At 37.0% G+C, this 21,949-nt stretch overlaps 1 protein-coding gene across 1 annotated transcript in view; it reads right to left on the minus strand.

The window, feature by feature from the left end:
* Positions 1 to 21,949, minus strand: part of LEMD3 (LEM domain containing 3) — an 82,892-nt gene that overhangs the window by 6,512 nt on the left and 54,431 nt on the right. Inside the window, exons 5-9 of the mRNA XM_027854184.1 lie at positions 6,684 to 6,763; positions 6,431 to 6,594; positions 5,288 to 5,389; positions 5,032 to 5,134; positions 4,293 to 4,471 (exon numbers count right to left, since the gene is read on the minus strand). Of these exons, the coding sequence (XP_027709985.1) occupies positions 4,293 to 4,471; positions 5,032 to 5,134; positions 5,288 to 5,389; positions 6,431 to 6,594; positions 6,684 to 6,763 (628 nt within the window). The remainder of the gene's footprint in view (positions 1 to 4,292; positions 4,472 to 5,031; positions 5,135 to 5,287; positions 5,390 to 6,430; positions 6,595 to 6,683; positions 6,764 to 21,949) is intronic.

Genomic DNA, 21,949 nt, shown 5'->3' on the forward strand with positions numbered 1-21,949 from the left:
GATCTGGAGAGAGCTACTTGACCTGTCTGTTCCTTTATTTACTTATCTGCAAAATGTAGGTAAAAACCTTTGTAAACTGCAAAGGGGTGTGTGTGTGTGTGTGTGTGTGTGTGTGTGTGTGTGTGTGTGTGTGTGTGTGTGTGTGTGTGTACGCGTGCACACGCACCAGCTATTAATATGACATCATTCTAACAGTATGCAGTGCTATTAAAATAATTCAAATATTTGCAAAGGTAATATGGCATGTGGTTATCACATTAAAATAAGGGAAAGTCTGCTCTTTCATTATTTTGCTTTTATAACAATCTTTACAGTTAAGAAGTCCCACATCAAGGAACAAGAATTCCGTTGAGACAAACTCATCAAGGATAAAAGAATTAACTAAAAATCTTCATGTTCTATATCTGGTGAATCCCAACAAGGTCTGGGGTCTACTATATATAGCAAAGTTTAAAGTCCATTTTGAACTCCACTGAAGAGAAGCATTGTGGTGCAGAGGGAAGAATAAGGGTTTTCAATCTATAGGCCCAAGTTTGAATCCTAGCTCTGACTTGATCTGTGTAATATTTAGGCAAAGCAATTTCTGGGCGTCAGTTTCCTTTCCTGTCAAATGTGGATAATACTTACACTAAATGAATCAAAGGGTTATTGCAAGAAAATAATTTGTAAACCTAAAAGAATCTAAGGAAATGTAAGTTATTTTTTTTTAAACCACTGGAGAGTATTTAAGTGGAAGTACTAGAAGAAGAAACTTAACACTTCCCTTGAAAACTGGCTTTACAGTGAGAATCTAGTTCAAACTTTTTAAAAAGCAGTATCACAACAACTTAATTTGTTTGGGGCCTAGTTTAACTAAATGCCAAGACTACCTTTTGCCACATGTGCAGAGAGAGAATTCCTCTCTTCCCTCCTGTATTCATTAAAAAAATTATAAACACCATTATGCTTTAACTGAAGTTTAGGTAGGAATTTTAATGATGTTCTAGACATTTTTGTGCAGGCCTTTTTTAGAGGTATCAGAATTTCCAAATAAGAAATCAGTTTTTACAGTTTAGATAAGCAAATGAAAGCATCAATTATCTTTAAAAGAAGCTTGGGAGCTTTGTATAAGCAATTTGGGGTCATTCCTCAAAATCTTATAATTAACTTACTGAAAAAACTAATTATAAAATATTATACTAGGATCATATGTCCATTAAAATCGGGCACTAATTTAAATCAAGTCTGATTAGTTTTTAGTTCTAGTTTGAACGTATCCTTTTCACACTCACATTTCTATTTAAAAGAGGACTGTTATTCTACCTGTCAATCCCTGGCAAAATCCAGACTATCTTTAGTTCATGATGTAAAATAGCCTTTTACTTTAACTTTGTAAGGATGATCAGTTGGAAAAGAATTGTAATTGATTTTTAGTGTTTTGATTTAGTGTTCTCAATATCACTTTATTACCTTTTAGATGAATGCTGTTTTCAGTAATTAATGGTGAGTATGATTTTGTAGAACAAAGAACAAACTTACACACTCACCATTTTCTGATGTAGGACTTCCAGCTCCACTGCAGATCAAGAGCTCCATTTTTGTAAGATATCCCTTTCCCTCCCAACCCAATCCTACCTCCTTTGCTTAGTTTGCTGGTGACATCATAACCTTTGAATCCTGCTGCAAAGGACTAAGGCAAGTCCTTTTTTTTTGTTTGTTTAAATAGCACATGGTTTTGTAAAGTTTTATTTTTAAATGTTATACCCCAGTGGGTATAAAATAAAAACTTCACAGAACTGCGCAACATTGTAAGAAATGGAACTTACCTGACCTCTAGAGGTCGGCTTCATCAAAGAACAAAGGTGAGTGTGATGTTACCAGCAAAACTGCACAAAAGGGGCATCACAGCAAGCTGGAGCTAGCCATCTGTGGTGGGTCTGGACATCATGAACTTAAAAGGAAAAACAAATGGTAAATTTTCAGTTGAACACGAGGGGGACTGTGTGCCTACGTAAGACTTGGGTTTTCATTATGTTTTCGGAATCAAGAGGATTTCTTAGTTGGGGGAAACGAAAGGGCAAAAGGAAATGGAATATACAAAACTCCTGACATTTCCAACAAAATTAATCAATTTTCCAGTGGTTCCTTTTTCCTGCTGTAATAAGCAAGAAACTCAGTTTTAAAAGAAAAGCTGGGCCTGCAATTCTCTGTTCAAATTTAGGGATGACACAAATATTCTCATACTCAGTTAACAAAAATGTTGTCAGTACAAGATCAATTAAATCAAACAACAGTATCATACTTATGAAATTAATGTGTTGGTATTGGATGGGTAATAAGTTGTCTTAATCAAGATTTGGGAAAAGAATTCAAATAGAAAAGAGTCATTTAAATTCTTTGAAGGGCTGAGACCTCTTTTTTAGGAATAGTTTAACTTCAATTGGTCCTTAGGGGATATTGACAAAAAGTTTAAGCAAAAATGTGATTGGTACAGTGATAATATCTCATCTGCCTACAATACACCCCTAAATTTTAACTACCAAACTAAAAAGTAAACCACGCATTTGGAAACTAGTCTCAAATCTAAATTGTTAACAGAGGCTCTATTTCACCATCAACTAACAAGATGTCAGTTTCTGCAGTGATAATTATAATTCTAATGAAGCCCAACGAAACAAATAGTTCATTAAACACAATGGGCACTACAGTAGTAAAATAAACATGATAAAAAGGATACACACACGTCTCCAGGAAAGCAGTATGGTATAATAGACAGAATACAGGCACTCTAACCTTTCAAACTAACTCGGCAATGACTTTGTTTTATAATTTTGGCAATCACTAACTCACTGGCTTCGTTTTCATCATGAATAAACAAGACCAGCTAGGTTCAATGTTGTGAAGACAAAAGTGACTTATCTAACAAAACAGATAGCAAAAAGCAATAGATACATACTATCTTATATATAAACTATTATAATATTTATTAATTACACCAAATCAATACTATCATTCATTAATATATTGATATTATATTACTTAATAGAATGTTAATTATATTGATATTACAATATAACAGTTTTAGAATGTTACATAAAATGCTACATAACATAGAATTTTATCCTTTCCAAATTTTTTTTCAAATACATTTTTTCACCAAAGCTTTCCAACAAGTTTGTAAGGCAGATAAAATTGCTATTATTAATCCCCTTTTAAAATAAGCAAAAATATACTGAGGTTAAATGGCTTGCTCAAAGCCACACTGTTAGTTGGTGGTATAGTCAGGTTAAAACACATCAATTTCTAGATGAATGTACTGGTTCACTAATTTTTCCACTATAATATTCTCCCAACCTCAATAATTATTATGTTCAAAGATAATAGCTAATGACCTTGATGAGTAAATTAAGTTTTATAGCATGCTTCCAGACCAAACTGTCCAATCAACACTGTCAAGTGTTAAAATACTTCTGCCATACAGCATTGGGACCCAATATATTCTTTAAATCCCTTAAGCATTCCAACTCCAAACACAAACTAAGTAAAACCCAATGGCTAAAATAGTGGTATGGGGGGAGGGGGAGTGATAAAACCACAGGGGTTCATATGGCTTTGCTGTAGATTTTTTTTTTCCTGAGGGGAAGGGGATGAGGGAGAAAATGACTTAAAAGAATCTGAGTGGAAGCTTAGACAAAAAGGGAGGGGCAGGAGGTGTATAATTATTTTTTAAAGGACAAACTGGGTATGATGGTAAAAGGATATGAACCTAGAGACAAAAGACACACATGCAGATTCAAAAATAATGATGATATAATTATAGCTGACATTTATATAGTGCTAACCAGCTTAGGCAGCGAATAGCACAAAGACTGTCATCCCCATTTTACAGCTTGCTCAGAGTCACAAAACTAGCAAGGAAAACTAGGATTTGAATTCAGGTGTCCTGACTCAAAGACAAGTCCTCCCACTGTACATCATTCTATTAAGAGTATTATACACTTCCACTGTATAACACTCTACATAAGTAAGTATCCTCTATTAAGAATTTTGTCTATCATTGATGTATTTGAAATGTGACGGGACCTGCTTTTAGACAATCTGAATCCCTTTTAAGAGCAAAAGGTCAAGGTCTGCCCCAAAGGATCATGGACTTATAGAAGGAAGGAACCTTAGAGATCATCTAATCTAACCCCTCATTTTACAGATAAAGAAACTGAGGAACAGAAAGGGTAAAGTGACTTCAAACAGCTGTTGCCTGTGAGTGGAATCTTCGACAGAACTAACAATAAAAGATGACTTCAAGGGCGGCATACCTTGTCCTTGCCAAACTTTAGAGGGTACCACTAAGATTTTGTCACGGGACGCTGCCGGCTGTATCCACCTCCAAACCAGAAAATCTACGCCGCCTATTCTTTGTGTCTCTGTGCGAACTCTAGATTCATCTGCTGCCAGAAAGTCCACGGCTCTATCCCAGACTTTCTTCATTTTTTTCCTAAAATAGAGACCAAAAAAAGTTAAACTCCCATAGCTTGATTCATTGTACATCTATTAAAATAAAATATGCTGCATCATCTTTTATTCCCAGTAAGAAATCAGGCAGCATTTCTACTTAAAATTAAAAAAAATAATACAAGAAGATTTATGGTTTTGCTTGTGAAATGGCATTAGTTGATTGCCTACTTGTGTTTATCACTCCCCCAAAAAAGTTACACTAAGCTATTTACTGTTCTTCTGTCATATAACTTTTGGGTCCTAGGACTTTTCTTTCCATCTGTCAAGGGTTCTCAGGCTCCAACACAAAATAAAATAAAACTCAAAACACAGCTGGGCAGTGACAGAAGTAACATACAAAAGAATGAGGACCACAGAACAGTCTAGTTCTAGAACTGGCCCATGTGGTTGCTAAAACACGAGGAGGGTACTGAGATGAACAGACTATGAGGGCCCAAAAGGAGGCATACACCAAAAGCACAGGCAAGGCTCGATGACTCTGGACACACTACTTTAGAATCACCTGCATTTTAATTTTCTTCAGCCATGCTTTGAACATACCTGTCTGGAGGTGGTATTAAAGAATCTCGAACATGTGGAATAGGCATGTATGGCTGTAAATCTTTATTTTCTTGGCAAGCGTCATTATGACTTCGCAACACATCTGAAAATAGAATAAGGTGTCATCATACTTTATGGCTGCATTAGTTACTCAAGAGGTCTTAACATATTTTTCTTTAAATACACTACTTATCAAAATGTTGCTTGAGAAGCATCTTATAATTTTAAAATTTTAATAAACTTTAAAATTATATACCTATAATCTTTATCACCATATCATACATCTGCCTTGTTTCTTCCTCTTCTTTCGTCCAGTGGTATTTCACATAATGCAGAACTACACAAGCCATCACTACACCTGAAATATTTTAAAATGTGCTTTTAAAATTATGCTTAGCTGCATCTTAAAAACATTTTAATCTTAAAAGTATTAGAAAGCTAGTTTTCCAAGCTTAGTATTTATAAAGCCAACAATGAATGAGGATTCAAAGACAAAGTATTATTTTAACACTAATTAAAATAGCATTAAAAACATTTTAAGAAATTCCAGACAATTCTTAAATGTTTCTTAAGAAAACACCCCTCCATTACTATTAACATTTATCCATTTATATTTAACTTAATTCTAAAATTTAAAATAACCTGATAATATTTTACAAAGATTTTTCTTTATGAGTTCAAAATAATGAACTACTAGAAAAGCAAAAGGATGAGTCTAAATTTATCTTAACAATCTCCTCAAATAATTAAAGCACATGATTTTAGGAAAATGCAACTTTTAGAAGGGTTGGAAAGAAAGAAGAAATGAGTGAAACTGCCTTACGTTTCACCATTAAACATAAATGTCAACATTTTACAAAATTCAGTGTTCTTAATATACATCCAAAGTATTTCAAAGTAAACTTATAATTTAAAAATCACGTCTTTTCCCTACTTTCTCATTTCCCTACTTTCAATGAGAAAAGACAAAGGTCTGTTTAAAAAAAAAGAAGTCTCATCTCCACATCCCCACCATCCCATCCCATAGGGTTCCTTTCAAATCCAATTCAATATTTTTCATGAGAGTTCCTTGGCACACAATTAATATGGTACACTGGAGAGAGTGTTGGACTTAGAATAAGAAAGACTCTGGGCAAGCTATTCAACATTTTTCATTCTCAGTTTCCTGGACTGTAAAATGGGAACATATCTACTTTCATAGGGTTATTGAGAGGATCAAATGAAATAATATCGGCAAAGTGCTCCACAAAACATGCAGTGATAAATCATGTGGGTGTATTAGCTATTATTTTAAACAACAGCAAAAATCCTTAAATAGTGAATATTACTCTGCAGACTACCTTCTCTTCTTCAAACTCTACATAATACAAACTATGACTATCCTAGCACAGCAACTTACCGAAGCACAACAACAACAATAAGCACAACAACAATAATCTGTGAGTCACAGTAACAAATGCACGTCGAAAGCGACACCAGAAAGACATCTGAGGTCTGGTAGATTGCAGGAACTGCACATCAGTTATGTTTGTCAAATCTTCACTTGAGCCATTACCAATACACCTGTTTAAAAATAATGAAGGGGGAGTTTAAAACCTAAGCCATTTTCTTGTAAGTTTTAAAGGAAACAAAATTAAAAGAAAATAACTTACCTTATGCCAACATCCTTTCCATTTTCTAAAATCCATTGCAAAGACATGTTAAATACATCTTCATATTCAGGACCTAAATCCTATCCAGAAAAAAAACACATAAAAGAACAAACAGATTCCTTAGTAACAAAAAAAAAATAAATAAATTATCATAACAAAAATTTTAATACTGCATTAAGACTAAAACAAGTAAGTGAAATTGCTGGATTTGAGAGTTGCAAGGCACCTCAGCGATCATCTATTCCAACCTATACACAAAGGGAAAATCACCACTATAATGCACCAAAAAAAAGTCAAAAGACTCTGAAGACCTCTAAGGAAGCAGAGTCCATCACCTCTAGACGTAGCTGTTTCATTTTTGGACAGCTCTGATTAGTAGAAAGTTTTCCCTGGTCTGAAATTGGTTCTTTTGCAATTTCCTATCCAACATGGTGGCCTCTAAGTTCTTGAAGACAGGTATCATATGTCTCTCCCTCTCACCTGCCTCTGGAGTCTTCTCTAGGCTAAATGCACTTAGTTCCTTCAACTGACCTTTATATAAGAGGCCCTTCACTATCTTAGTGGTCTTCCTCTGGATAATCTTTGGCTGATCAAAGTCTTCTTAAACTATGGTGGTCAGAATTAAAGACAATAATGCAAACGAGGTCTGATCAAAGTACAAAGGGAACACTTTCCCTCTCCCAATCCTGCAAACTCTGCCTCTCCTAATGAAGCTCAAGATTTCATTAGCATTTCTCGCTGCAACATCACACCATTTATTCCTACTGAGCCTACAGTAAGTCCACTCAAAGGCCCATATCTTTTTAAAGAAAAAGTGCTATCCTTCCATCTCCCACTTTATACTAGTTAAGTGGATGATCTGTTACTGAATACAGGTCTTCCCATTTGTCATTAATGAATTTCATCTTATTAGATCCAAACTCACGCTCAGTCAAAATCCATTTGGATGCTGTTACGCTGTATGCTAGCTATTCCTGACAGCTTTGTGTCATCTGCAGACAGAATAAGCATGGCCCTTGATGCCCTAATCTAAATCAATGATAAAAATGTGGAACAGCACAGGGCCAACCACAGAAAGAGATCTGAGATCACCGTATACTAACATGGAACCATAAAACACTTGGAGTCTAGTAATCCAAACAGTTTTTCAATCCATCTGATTGTATTCCTGTCTAATCCATATCTTTGCACCTGCTGCACAAGGTTAGAATGAGACATTTAACAAAAGCTTTGTAAAATCGAGCTCAATAACAGTTACATTACTCTTACCTCCTAGGTAAAAAAGGAAACAAGGTTAAGCCTGGAATGACCCGTTCTTGATGAAGCTCAGCTGCGCTGCTTCTAGATGCATCAATGATGTTGATACAGCTTTTCTGGTAATCAAAGCCAAGCTTGCTGACCTCGAGTTTGCCAGCCTCCCGGCCCCACCTCACCCTGCCCAAATCAGAACATTTCCCTTTTTCCAATTCTACAACACCTCTCCTATTCTCAGTGATCTTTCACACGTTACTGACAATGGCTCAGCAAAAACATCTGCCAGATCTTTCAGGACTCAAAGAGGTAATTCATCTGTGATAGGTGTTCTCCACTATCTCCTTATTTACCTTAAGTATTATGCCAACATTTTTTGTTCCGTCATTTCTGGTCCCAACATCTCTGGTTGCAGAGAATCAGAAGTGACATGAGAACTAAGCAGCTATGCATTCTCTATGTTGTCTATTATTACATGTCCATCTGTGCAAAGGTCCCCCACCCCTACTTTGGTCCCTTTCCTTTCAACACAGCCATCAAACAGACCCACACACACAGAGTTTGTTGTTCCTGGCCTTTGTCTCCAGGCTCAGTCCATCCTAAGATCAAATTTGCAGGACTACAACATGTTTTTAAGGGCAGCTAGGTAGCACAGTGGATAGAGTGCCGTGCCTGAAGTCAGTAAGATCTGAGTTCAAATTTGGCCTCAGACACTTACGAGCCATGTGACCTGGGGCTTAAATTCCATTTGCCTGGGTTTCCTCATGTGACAAGGAAATGGCAAACCACTCCCCTATCTTTGTCAAGAAAACCCCAAATGGAGTCACAAATTGGACATGACTGAAATGACTGAACATCAACAAAAAACATGCTTTCACATTCATTCTCTCATGCCTGGCCTTGATTCCATCTTCTGTACATGTCCTTTATAAATCTAAGTTGGTTAGCGACATCTCTATGCATCCAAATTGGTCTGTTTAAACATATATAATTTTTGTTCTTCATTGGAATTGTTTCCCTTTATACTTCCACACATTGCCCATCTCTCCTGGGCTGACTTCCCCTGAAGTATTTTATTCCATGGGAACTTAGCCATGTTTACTCTGAACCCATTTCAAATCTGCTTTCCAATATCTAAATCATGTATCAGACTATGGTTGGACTTCCTCTCCTTTATCACAAAATTTAGGAAACAGTGTTCACTTCCCTCCAGAGTTCCTATCATTTTCACCCCAGAAACCAGTTCCTTTCTGCTAATGAGAATTAGATCCAAAACAGAATCTCCCCTTGTGAGTTCGTCCACCATCTGAAGAATGAAATCAACACTTAGGCAAATGGTTATTAATTAGCTGCTCTGCTTTTGCAGCACTCCAGCATGTGTCTGGATAACGAAGTCCCTCATCATTATTACATCAAGTCTCTGAGCTAGGCTTGTGATCTCTTTCCCAAACTCTTCCTCCATTCTTGTTTTCTCTTGGAGGGAGAGGGGAGTACCTGTAAGGATATGGCAATGACAAAATCACATCTGTTTCTCTCTCCATTGAGCATCCCCCAAATACTATTCTTCATGATTCGACTCCTTTCCTGGATTTCTTCACATGAGTATACCTTCTTAATATACTATGCTACACCTCTGACTTTTAACATCACCCTGTTTCTTTTGAATAAAGGCATATCCATCCAGGGTCTGTCAAACGTTTCATCTCACCAAGACTTGGTGAGAACTCTGAGGTCAACTATGCCTATGTGCTACATTAGGATCTGTAGTTCTTTGTTCATTGAATAAACTCCGGACATTTATGCATATAGACAGCTGACGCCATGGGCTTTACTAAGGGTTTTTTTCTTGTTTTTGTCTCACCTGCTACTCTTCCTTCCCTGTGGCTACTCTCTATAGTAACTTAGACAATTTTCTCCATGTCTTATCACGTTTAAAGCCCTTTCGAAAAGACTTGCAAAATATTCTTACTAACGTTAGGCATACTATGGTAAAGAATCTTTCTTTTCTTTTTTTTCCTGTTAATTTATTTTGATTTATCAACAATCACTTACATAAACTTGAGTTTTCAATTTTTCTCCCCCCTTACCAAGACGGCTCGCAATCTGATATAGGCTGTACATATACATTCCTATTAAACATATTTTCACATTAGTGATGTTAAAAGGAAGAATTAGAACCAATAGGAGGAACCACCAGAAAGAGGAAATAAAACAGAAGGAAAAAAATAGCAAATAGTATGCTTCGATCTGCAATCAAACTCAATAGTTCTTTCTCTAGATGTGGATAGCATTTTCTATCATGAGACTTTTGGAGATGTCTTAGATCCTTGCATTGCTGAGAAGGGTTAAGTCTATCAATATTAGTCATCACATAACGTGGCTATTACTGTGTACGACGTTCTCCTGGTTCTGCTCACTTCACTCAGCATCAGTTCATACAAGTCTTTCCAGGTTTTTCTGAGGTCCACCTGCTCGTCATTTCTTATAGCACAATAGTATTCCATTACTTTCATATACCACAACTTGTTCAGCCATTCCCCAATTGATGGGCATCCCCTCAATTTCTAATTCTTGGCCACTACAGAAAGAGCTGCTATAAGTATTTTTGTACATGTGGGTCCTTTTCCCATTTGTATGATCTCTTTGGAATACAGCCCTAGAAGTGCTATTGCTGGGTCAAAGGGTATACACATTTTTATAGCCCTTTGGGCATAGTTCCAAATTGCTCTCCAGAATGGTTGATCAGTTCACAACTCTACCAATAACACATTAGTGTTCCAATTTTCTCACATCTTCTCCATCGTTCATCATTTTCCTGTTTTGTCATGTTAGCCAACCTGATAGGTGTGATGTGGTACCTCAGAGTTGTTTTGATTTACATTTCCCTAATCAAGTGATTTAGAGCATTTTTTCATATGACTATAGATGGCTTTAATTTCTTCATCTGAGAACTGCCTGTTCATTTCCTTTGACCACTTCTCAACTGGGGAATGACTTGCATTCTTGTAAATTTGACTTAATTCTCTATATGAAATGAGGCTCTTATCAGAGACACTGGTTGTAAAAATTCTTTCCCAGTTTTCTACTTTCCTCCTAATCTTGGTTGCATTGGCTTTGTTTGTGCAAAAACTTTTCAATTTAATATAATCAAAATTATCCATTTTGCATTTCATAATGTTCTGTCTCCTGTTTGATCATGAATTCTTCTGTTCTCCATAAATCTGATAAATCCTTGATCTCCCAGTATGCTTGTAGTATCAGCCTTTATATCTAAATTATGAACCTATTCTGACTCTCTTTTGGTATATGATGTGAGATTTTGGTCTATGCCTAGTTTCTGCCATACTCTTTTCCAGTTTTCCCAGTAGTTTGTGTCAAATAGTGAGTTCTTATTCCAGAAGCTGGAGTGTTTGGGTATATCAAATAGTAGATTACTACAGTCATTGACTACTGTGTCTTGCATACCTAACCTATTCCACTGATCCATCACTCTATTTCTTAGCCAGGACCAAGCAGTTTTGATGATTGCTGCTTTATAATACAATTCAAGATCTGGAACGGCTGGGCCACCTCCCCCTGCATTTCTTTTCATTAGTTCCCTTGATATTCTGGACCTTTTGTTATTCCAAATGAATCCTGCTATTATTTTCCTAGCTCTATACAATAATTTTTGTAGTTTGGTATGGCACTGAATAAATAAATTAGCTTAGGCAGAATTGTCATTTTTATTATTAGCCTATCCATGAGCAACTGATGTTTTTCCAGTTCTTTAGATCTGACTTTATTTGTGTGAAAAGTGTTTTGTAACTGTGTTCATGTTTCCTGGGTCTGTTTTGGTAGGTAGACTCCTAATATATTTTATAATGTCTACAGTAACTTTAAGTCAAGAATGTTTCATCCCAACGTTGTAAGCCAAGCCTAATACTATTCTCTGACACCACATTCTTGGCTATCACTTCCCAAATTAGTTCTTCTCTTCTGCACTCCTTTCTTTTAATAGTTAACAGTGCAGTAAACACAACTTGTGCCATTAGCGGTCTTCAGTATCTTGTCCAAGACTTTATAATCGTTGGCACTACATTTTAGGTTCCTACTGGAAGTGTCATGCGTATCTAGGTGAATCAGAAGTAGGTAGCTAATGTCACTCTTGATAAATCTTAGAAGGTTCTCTGTTATGTCTGAGATGCATCCTTCCAAGAAGATAACAGACCTCTAGATTACTATCAGGGCCACAAATACCTGCCAAGAGTCATTTCCCCTACAACCACCACCACCTCTCTTTTCTTCTTCCTCTGACCGTTCCTGGATGAGCTCTCACTTGACAGCATCTATAGCTCTGCTGCTTCATTCTTTGACAGATAAGTAACTTCTTCCTCCTAACATCTAGCATTATTCTCTTCAGGAAGACTGTAAAATTTGTTTTTAAACTCTAATTGTTCAGCTGGCCTTTTCCTTCCCTTTCTCCTCTGTGTTACTCACATTCCATCCCTCACCTTCCTAACAACACTCATGTCTCCACTTCTCTATTTTAGATCCTCATTTCCCTTGCTCCCCCTTAGAATCCCTCTAGGAACACTTCATTCTCCTTTACAACCTGGAGTGTGGAGAAGTGAATCCCTTTCATCTTTTCTTCCAGGAAGGAGATGCATCAGCCTACACTTGGAACACAGATTTCTAGACTTCTCCATCACGATCCTCTTCATCCCTAAAGATTATGTTAGCCTTGGAACTCAAACCTTGGATGTCCCTTCTGCCCCGGGACCCTGACCTCGGAGTTGAGGGTGGAGGGCTCCTTCCAGAACCTCCACTGAAGGAGGGTACCCTGGCCATCATTTCTTCATCTCCCACTAGGCCGCACTTCTCTGGACTGCTCCATCGCAGCCCTGCACTAGGTCCCTTCTCGCTCTCCATTTCCTTTTCAGCTTCCTTTTGCATGTTGTCTTCCCCATCATAAGCTCCTCGGGGGCAGACACCATCTTTCTTTTTGCATTTGTATTTCCAGCACAGTGACTGGCACATCATAAGCACTTAATAAACATTTGCTGACCAACAGAAATAAGAACATCACATACTTGATGCAAGTCACTCCACAATTTCCCCTGCTCTAAGTTAAAATGTTTTGTTTGTTGCTTCGAACTATTTGTGGGTGTTTACATTTCAATCTAAAACGACACTTTCCTTTCTACCATGATATAAAGGCTTTTGCAAATGCGGGGGGGGGGGGGGGGCGGGGCAGCGGGGAGACCAGAATTACTTCATCTTCCCCACCTAACGCACAGCTAATTTTGCACAATACCATTTTTGCAGGTACCTCCACCAAGCCAACATGACTTAAATTTTTTTTAAAGGTAAATTACACTGAAGTCTGTGAATGAACCAAATTACTGTTAAATCAATATTGCCAGAAGTAGTATTTTCAACCTATTATAACTAAAAATAAAATGGAACTTATGCTTAGTTTCTCTCAATAGTTACAGAAAAAAAAAAGATGCTTTACAATCAGAGAATAAAAGGAATATTGGCTTTTTCTTAGCAAAAAAGCAAAGGGACAAATACAAAAATTTTTGTACAGGGTTATTTTTGCATTTTTTAAAACCAGACCAACAGAACACGTTACTAGGGGGTTGTAACAAAAAATATAACGACTTCACTATTAAGTGTTCATCAATGTGATGTTTTTTCAAAACAGGGTTATCTAAATTTGCTTTAATGCTGATTTTTCTCTGCTTTTTTTTGCAAACATTACATAATAAACTACATTTTTCAAGGTAAACTCAAAATTAACCATCATCTGGTCTTTTACATGGAGATAAATAAACTTTGAAGGTATTTGATCACTTATATTATAGAATCTTCTGTAAATTCAAAGTTTTGTATACTAAGTTTACTTATATGTTATATCAAATAAAGTGACTCAACCATTTAATAAGAATAGCAGAAAATTCATTAAGAGTTATCATAAATGCCATCAATGTATCCTTAAATTTTATTTTTAAAACTGTCTTTAATGTAGAGGTGGTCAGCTATATGAGAAAACAAAAAGATAAGGGAGAAAGCTACATAGTTGTAAAGCAGTAAGAGGAAGGAATAATTAGGGAGGAAGGAAAATACTTCTCATTTTCTGTCTCCCCTATCAACACTTGGTATCTCCTCATTTTCAGAAATACTGTAGAGCCTCACAATTTTCACTTCACTGACACAGAAATTCCACTAGCAGTTGCAGGGATCAGGAAGGGCTTCATGTACAAGCTGTGCCTTAAAGGAAGAGTGACAACAAGACAAGATTTAAGAGAGAATGCCTTCAGGCACAGGGGATGGTCAGTGCAAGTTACAGACAGGAAATGGAGCAGAGTAAGTGAGGAACAGAGAGAAGGTCACAGAGTGTGGAAGTAATGTCCAATAAGCCAGAAAAGACAGGCGGGGACAAGGTTGTAAAGGGCTTTAAAAGCTAAGCTGAGTTTGTATTCTATCCTAGAGGTTTCCCACAGGGAACTCTTAGAGTTTGAGAAAGTGAATGATAGCATCGGTCAGAGGCTGCTAGATGGCACAGTAGTAGTAGCAGTGCCAGGCCTGGACTCAGCAAGACTTGAGTTCAAATCCCTGACCCTGGGCAAGTCACTTAACCTGTCTGCCTCAGTTTCCTTACCTGTAAAATGGGGATGATAATAATAGCACAAACTTCCCAGATTTGTTGTGAGGCTATAATGAGATAATGTGTAAAGAACTTTGCAAACATTTGCTACATAACTGCTAGTGACAGTTATCATCATTATTTGTGCATAAGAAAAATCACTTTGGCAGGAGAGTGTAGGACAAAAAGCAAGAGCTGGCAACTTAATAAGAGATAAGTAATGGCTTGGATTGGTTTTTGCATTTTAAAAAAAATTCATGGTACTGATACATTATGTTGTTACATCACTGTCACAGAGGGGGAATCCTCCCTTATGAAGACTAAAAACAAGTGAAATAAGATGCAATGCCCTCACCTGGCAAGGTAAACAACATTCTTTCCTAGCGTCCCTCTGCCTCAAGGAAGTAGGCACATACAATATGCAGACTGAATCTAGGGATGACGAGTGGACAGCAGGTGCTATACCTGAAATACTAAAGTATTCAGAGTTAGGGTGTCTAGTGCATCTGTATAAACAGGATAAAAAACCATGGATGGATGGTAGAAGTACAGAGACTTGTTAGAGTAACAGAAACTGTTACACAGGAAAAAAGCTTTCTTTGAATGCTGTGTAATTATAATGATCAAATTTAGCTCCAGAGAAAACTTAAGAAAATGAAGCTTCCTTCCTTCTCTGGAAAGAGGAAGGGGTGTGTTTGTGTGTGTGTGCTGGGGGGGGGGGGGGGGGCACCATAAGACCCTCTGGGTGCAGAATACTGTATATACTGCATTGGACATGATTAATGTGGTGTTTGGTTTTGTTTCTAACTTTTTTTTTTAATTGTTATAGGGGATAGCTCACTAGGCAGGAGAGAGAGAGGGATATAGTTTGAAATGAAGGCAATGTAAAAATAAAATGGACTGACAAAATAAGATGAAGAAAAATACATTCTATTTTTAGAATGTTAGGAAAAATTAAATTGTCTTAAAATCTTAGGAGGTTTTATTATAAACCCTAATTTTGGTTTCATAGTACTATATCTGCTTCATAAACCTTGCTTTGGTTAGGTAGAAGCAACTCCACTGTCTATTTATTTGAACCAACTAAAATGTCTTTTTTTATGAAAAGAAAAGAAAAAGAGGATGAAAGGCAAAATTAAGGTTGAAGAGAAGAGGGAGGGAACCTAGTTGCTGGCATTTCACAGAATTGCTAATCCACAAGCTGGCAATAGTTAATGGTACCTCACAAAGGCTCGATAAATACAATTATAATAAACATTTTATTCCAAAATGGCTACCGCCTTCACTTCCTCTCCTTTCACTCAGCCCTTTGTAGTCTAGCTTTTGACCTCGTCAATTAACTAAAATTGCTCTCTCCAAAGGAACCAAGAAGCTCTTACTTTTGCGTGTGACAGTCTTCTCAGTCCTTATCCTTCTTGACCTATCTGTTACATGATACTGTTGAGCACCACGCCCACTAAATACTCCTTCCTCAAGGCGTTCTCATGACATTACCCTCTCCTTGTTCTCCTCTTCCATGTTTAACCACTCCTTCTCCATCTCCTTTACTGGCTCATCATCCATATTATGCCTGGGAGACCCTTCTAGGCTCTCTTCTCTCTCTGCATCCTCTCAGTATCCTCATCCTTCCCATGGGTCTAATTAGCAACTATATGTGGATGACTCACTGATCTACATATCTTGTCCCAATCCCTCCTGAACTTCAATGCAGCATGTCCCAAAGACATGTGAAACACAACCTATCCAAAACTGAACTCATCTTTCCTCAACCCCCCCCCTCCTCCAAACCTCCCTAATTCTTCCAGAGACACGACCATCCTTCCAGTCTCCCAGGTTTGTAACTTAAGCATTAACTCAGACTCCACACTCTCCCTCAACTCATGTATGTATTAAACTCATATATGTGCTAAATCTTGCTGTTTCTTTGGCATCCAACCCATTCTCCCTACTCACAGAGCTACCACCTTAGTTCAGGCTTTCAACATTTCTTACCTAGATTACTGCAACATCCTTCTAATTGGTCTCCCAGGCTCAAGTCTCTCCCCTTCTGTGCAGCCTCCACACTGGTGCCAAGGTGATTTTCATAATGCAGATCTGACCATATCACATTAGTGACTTCCTATTGCCTCCAGATTCAAACACAAACTCCTTTGTTTAGCTTTTAAAGTCCTTTACAGCCTGGCCCCAACCTATCTTTTTGGCTTCACCACACATTTCTCCCTCTCCCACACACTGATCTAGCCAAATGGGGTTTTTTTTCTGCTTCTCAAACACTGCACTTCAATCCCTGGATCTGACTTTGCACAAAATACATTATATATAAAATACTAATTTTCAAAGACTTGGAATAAAATTAAATTTGTTGTTGTTCAGTTGTTTCAAGTCTCGTCTGATTCTTGGAGTTTTCTTGGCAGAGACACTGGAGTGGTTTGACATTTCCTTTTCCAGCTCATTTTACAGATGAGAACTGAGGCAGAGTTAAGTGACTTCCCCAAGGTCACACAGCTAGTGCTTCCCCAAAGTCAACCTAAGCTATCTTCTTCAGTTGCCATATTTTCCAGAAACACTGGACCCCCAGTATGCAGGAAGCCCTCAATGGATTAAGGATAAAGTCCTTTGACTTTATCCCCTGAGCTGACATAATTTGTTATTTGCACTTTTAGCTGGACTCTCAGTATGTCTCTGAGGGTCAAACCACTAACAAGTGTCTGAGGCCAGATTTGAACTCAGAAAACCTGACTCCAGACCCAGCATTCTATCTACTTGCCACCGAGCTGCCCCTGTGACATCATGACACAAAAAAGGATCCTGTATGTCCAACTTGACACAGATGAGGACAGTCCCAGAAGAGTTAAGTGACTTGCCCATGGTCATTCATATAACTAGTGTGTGCTACAGCTAGGAATTAAGTTTGCCTCTAAGTTCAGGTCTCTTTCCGCTATACTACACTATCTTAGCATAGTATAACCAAGAGGCTACCTTTAAAACATCTGGTCCTTCTCCAACAACTCACTGTGGTTCTCAAAAAATCTGCCATGTTTGTGAGCTGTGGCAGGTTCTACAAATTTGGAAAAGCTTCAAATTTGGGCCCAGTGACACTATATGTTTGCTGTCTAAAAACTAGCCTAGCTAACGTTCAAGGAGCATCAATCACCACACACCACCACTCTTCAGGTTTATGAATTTTTTGGCCGCACTAATTATCCAAAACAATTCATAGGGAGGCTGCCATCTTGGCAAGTGAAAGAATTATTCAAAACACTAAAACTGAAAAAATTCAACAAGATAAAAATTTTAAGATTATTAGAAGAAGTCAAACTCTGAGTAACAAAAAATGAATGAAGGGCCTTGAGGGTAAGTGTTGAAATACACCCCAAGCCCCTTCTCATATCAGGGAGTTAAGTTATATACAATGAGAGATGTGGTCACTGCATCATATGTTTTTGTTTTTCTTTTTCTTTTTCACAGAAGAGTGTTCAATTTAAGGAATTCCCCTTTCTACAAATAAATATGATAAGATATCACCAAAGGTATTTTTTAAAGAAAAAATAAGCATAGCACATAAAAGATTCTGGTTATCTGAATCTATGGTATAGGTACTCCTAGACAACTACAAAAAGCTGAGTAGAACAGCCAGAAGTAGGTTATTTCAGGAGATTAATAAAATCATGTTCCATTTTCTTTCACACTTAGCTTCAAGGGGTCATATTTCCAATGTCATTACATTTCCTTGTTGAAGGAGGGTAAATCATCGGGGGTGTGTGTGTGTGTGTGTGTGTGTGTGTGTGTGTGTGTGTGTGTGTGTGTGTGTGTGTGTGTGTGTGTGTGTGTGTGTGTGTAGGTTTTGAGGCTGTGGTGGCCTGGGTAGGAATATGGATGACAGATACCAGAGTCTGATAAAAGTACTTACTTCCCACCTTCCCAAGGTTTCCTCAGCTATACCTATTCACTGAGACTCATCCTTAGCCTCACTTCAGCAGCAGCTGTGAAAGGTGAATACAATTTTAGCACTTCCACGCTTCCTTCTGACTATGCTTGACAGAATACATTTTTCCATAAAAAATATATAAGGATGGTAAAGTTTCTAGTTTAACACATAAAAAGTCTACTTAGTCCATAATTCAGCTAATACAGCATACATACCACAGTTTAATTTTCTTCTATTTTTCATGACAAATGTATTCTCCTGAAGTTATATTATGAGGCTAGCCTAGGTACTTAACCACAACTCATCTTCTGTGGAAAAATGCAGATTCCAGAGTGATCAAATTACAAAATGAATGTTTGGAACACTTGTTTTTACGTTAGGAAAGCTTGTATTTTGAATAAAATAATATGTAACACTAAAATGGTCCACTAGAGGGACCACAACCCTTTACACACAAAAAAGAATCTTTCTATTTTTGGGGGGATATAAAAAAACTAAAGATATTTTATAAGAAAAAATAAATAGGACAAACAATCTGAAAAAATGTGAATGTCTTCCAAAGTAAGAGAGAAAGATACAGAGAAGAAAGGATAAAACTGAAGGGTATGCAACGTGCACACAAACACACGCAAACGCAAACACACACACACACACACACACACACACACACACCCAGGCACAAGTGATTTGGTTCATGGATATGATTAGGCTGCTGCTCAGAGCATGTCACCAGTCTACACCAGGGGTGAGGAACTTGTGGCTTCAAGGCCACACGTGACCCTCCAGGTCCTCAAATGCGGCCCTGTGACTAAATTCAAACTTCACAGAACAAATGTTTTTTATTATGGGATATTAAGGGGACTCTACACAATACATGCAATGCAAATGTTATTTAAAAAAAACAAAACCAGACTCTCTCATGGGACAGCACTGTCTGTAAAAGAAGTCTAGACTTGGACTCACAGGATCTAGGATCCTATTCCATCCCTGCTACTCACTACCTGTGCAAACCTCAGGCAAGTCATTAACCACTCTGGATCTCAGTTTCCTCATCTGTAATTTGAGGGAGCTAGAACAGAAGATCTCTAAAATTCCTTCGAGCCCTAGAGCTTATAAGTGGCCTTCTTTCCCCCTTATGCCAACTATAAGACTTGACTGCACTTTAAAACTGTATTAAAAACGTGACATTTAAAATCTTACAACTAGGCCATCAAACATGGTGGGGAAAGTTTGAAATCTTGTACATGCAAAGATTCTCAACTTTTTCTCTTTTAAGTTCTAGCCTCATATGTGTATGCGGAAAGGCAGTTCTTCCAAAGAATAAAAGCAGCCTACCAGGGCCACAAATACCTCATACAGCTTAAAATGATGTTCCAAACTGCAACAGTTTAAAAATACTCTAATAGGATTGTAAATATTAGAGTACCTACTGTTTCAACTATTTACAGGTTTCAAAAAACATTCAATATTTTCTAGCATTGTAAGATTGACAGCTGAAAAGGACCTGAGAAAATCTTTCAGTCTCTATCTCCTTATTTTATAGATGAAGAAATTGAAGGTTAAAAATGTTCAATGACTTGCCTGAGGTCAACATGGGCAGTAAGTAGCAGGGCTGGGACTTTAACTTAGATCTCCAAATCCAGACAAAATATTCATGAATAAGTGGGATCCTATGAACTCGTGAATGCATTTATTCTTCGGGAAATAATTCAATGACTCTAGGATGTTCATCTTTTATAAAAATTATATATCAAGATTCTACTGAACCAAAATAAATTTCTCTAAATCTAAAGTTATTATGGGAAAAATACATGTGAATATTTTGTATTTTTGCATGCACAGTCTGACAAGCAGGGACATTTGTGTTTTTATTTTCTCCACAGCTTCAAAGTGCCTGGCACATTGAAGCTTTGGTTAAATTAATGAATGAAAGCCATGAAAATATTTTGAAAACTGAGGTTAATTTTATTTTCCAACTATCTGTAAGTAAGAAGCTTTAATGATTCATTAAGATGCCATTCAGTTCCATAGTCTTAAAAGTACCAACATTGAAGGTATTCAGAATGTAATGTTGGAAATTCTTAAAACAGTTAAATATAAAAAAGGAAGGAATGTGATGATTCTGATGTTATGGTCTAGTAGCAGGAGAGTTAGGTCAACCCATCTCACACCATGTCATTAGAATCCCTCCTGTAATGTCGAACCAACTGTCTGAGATGCTAAAATCAAATTGTCAGTGAAGATTCCATCCTTGTTCCCAAAATAATGTTATTTCACCTAATATCTTGTTTATATAGAATCAAATTAAGAACAGTAATTAAGGAGAGCCTACGGTCAACAATGGAATATCTTAAGAGTAACCAAATTCACTTGCTTAGCTTAAGTACAGATATGCCAATACACAAAAATATGAAATCAAAGACTTTGGGTTGGAAGGGATAGAGGTCAATGAGTCCTTAGCATTTCCAGCAGTGACTGAAAGGCCTTTTCTATAGAGGGCAGGAACAGGAATTGACTGTATGGAACTCCAGGTAAAGAAACAACCTCTATCGATGCAGATCTTGAACTCAGACAATTTACGGTGGCCAAGAGTCTCGGGTCACAGAAGTAATACACACGAACCAGATCTTCCTGGTTCTGAGGCTAGTTCTCTATTAACTTTGCCTAACTGGTTCTTGTTACATATACATGAGAGAGAGGAAAGCAGAAGAAAAGTATCTGGAATGTGAAAGGAGAAAAAGGAAAAGAACGAAGAATAAAAATGCATCTGATATGGAGTAAGTGAAACCAACACTGACTTTAGGTTTGATCAGTGTTATATGCTGCCTCTTGTTCAAACTTCTACCCTTAAAAATTCAAAACCAAACCTGAGCAGTAAGTCCTTATTTCTTTTCCCAAAGAAATAGGTTCCTAAAAAGGCAAATTAATAATGTAATGAATGTTATGATTAGGTATAGTAATATCTCAGTTAACCAGTGTACTGACAGATAAAGCTTTCCAATTAACTAAGGATTAACATTTATAAAGCATAAACCACCAGGAGAAAGAATGGAAGTCCCAAATTCTCTTTCAGGTACATACACATAGATTACATTAGGTGATTCTCCAATCACACATATATTTTTTACAAATAACACATTTTAGTAAGCAAAAATCTTGATTCTAGTAACCAAATTGTTCAAATTCTTAATGGTAATAATAAAAAAAATTATGAATGAGATTTTTAAAAATATGAAGTTACAGTTGTTGCACAATATTTTAGCTAAGCAGAATAAATCAAAAAGGGAGGTGAGGGAGAAGCTCTGAATTTTCCTAAAGATAGAAATCACAGTTTCCTAAGTTCATGAGGAAAAATATTTTTTAAATTATAGTTTTAATTAGAAATATTTAGAAGCCAATAGTGAAAAATAATAGACGAACCTGTCTGCATAAAGTTAATTTTTTTTTAATGTTAAG

This window comes from Vombatus ursinus, unplaced genomic scaffold (assembly GCF_900497805.2).
Source record: "Vombatus ursinus unplaced genomic scaffold, bare-nosed wombat genome assembly UNPS02010320.1, whole genome shotgun sequence".
In the NCBI taxonomy this organism is placed as follows: domain Eukaryota; kingdom Metazoa; phylum Chordata; class Mammalia; order Diprotodontia; family Vombatidae; genus Vombatus; species Vombatus ursinus.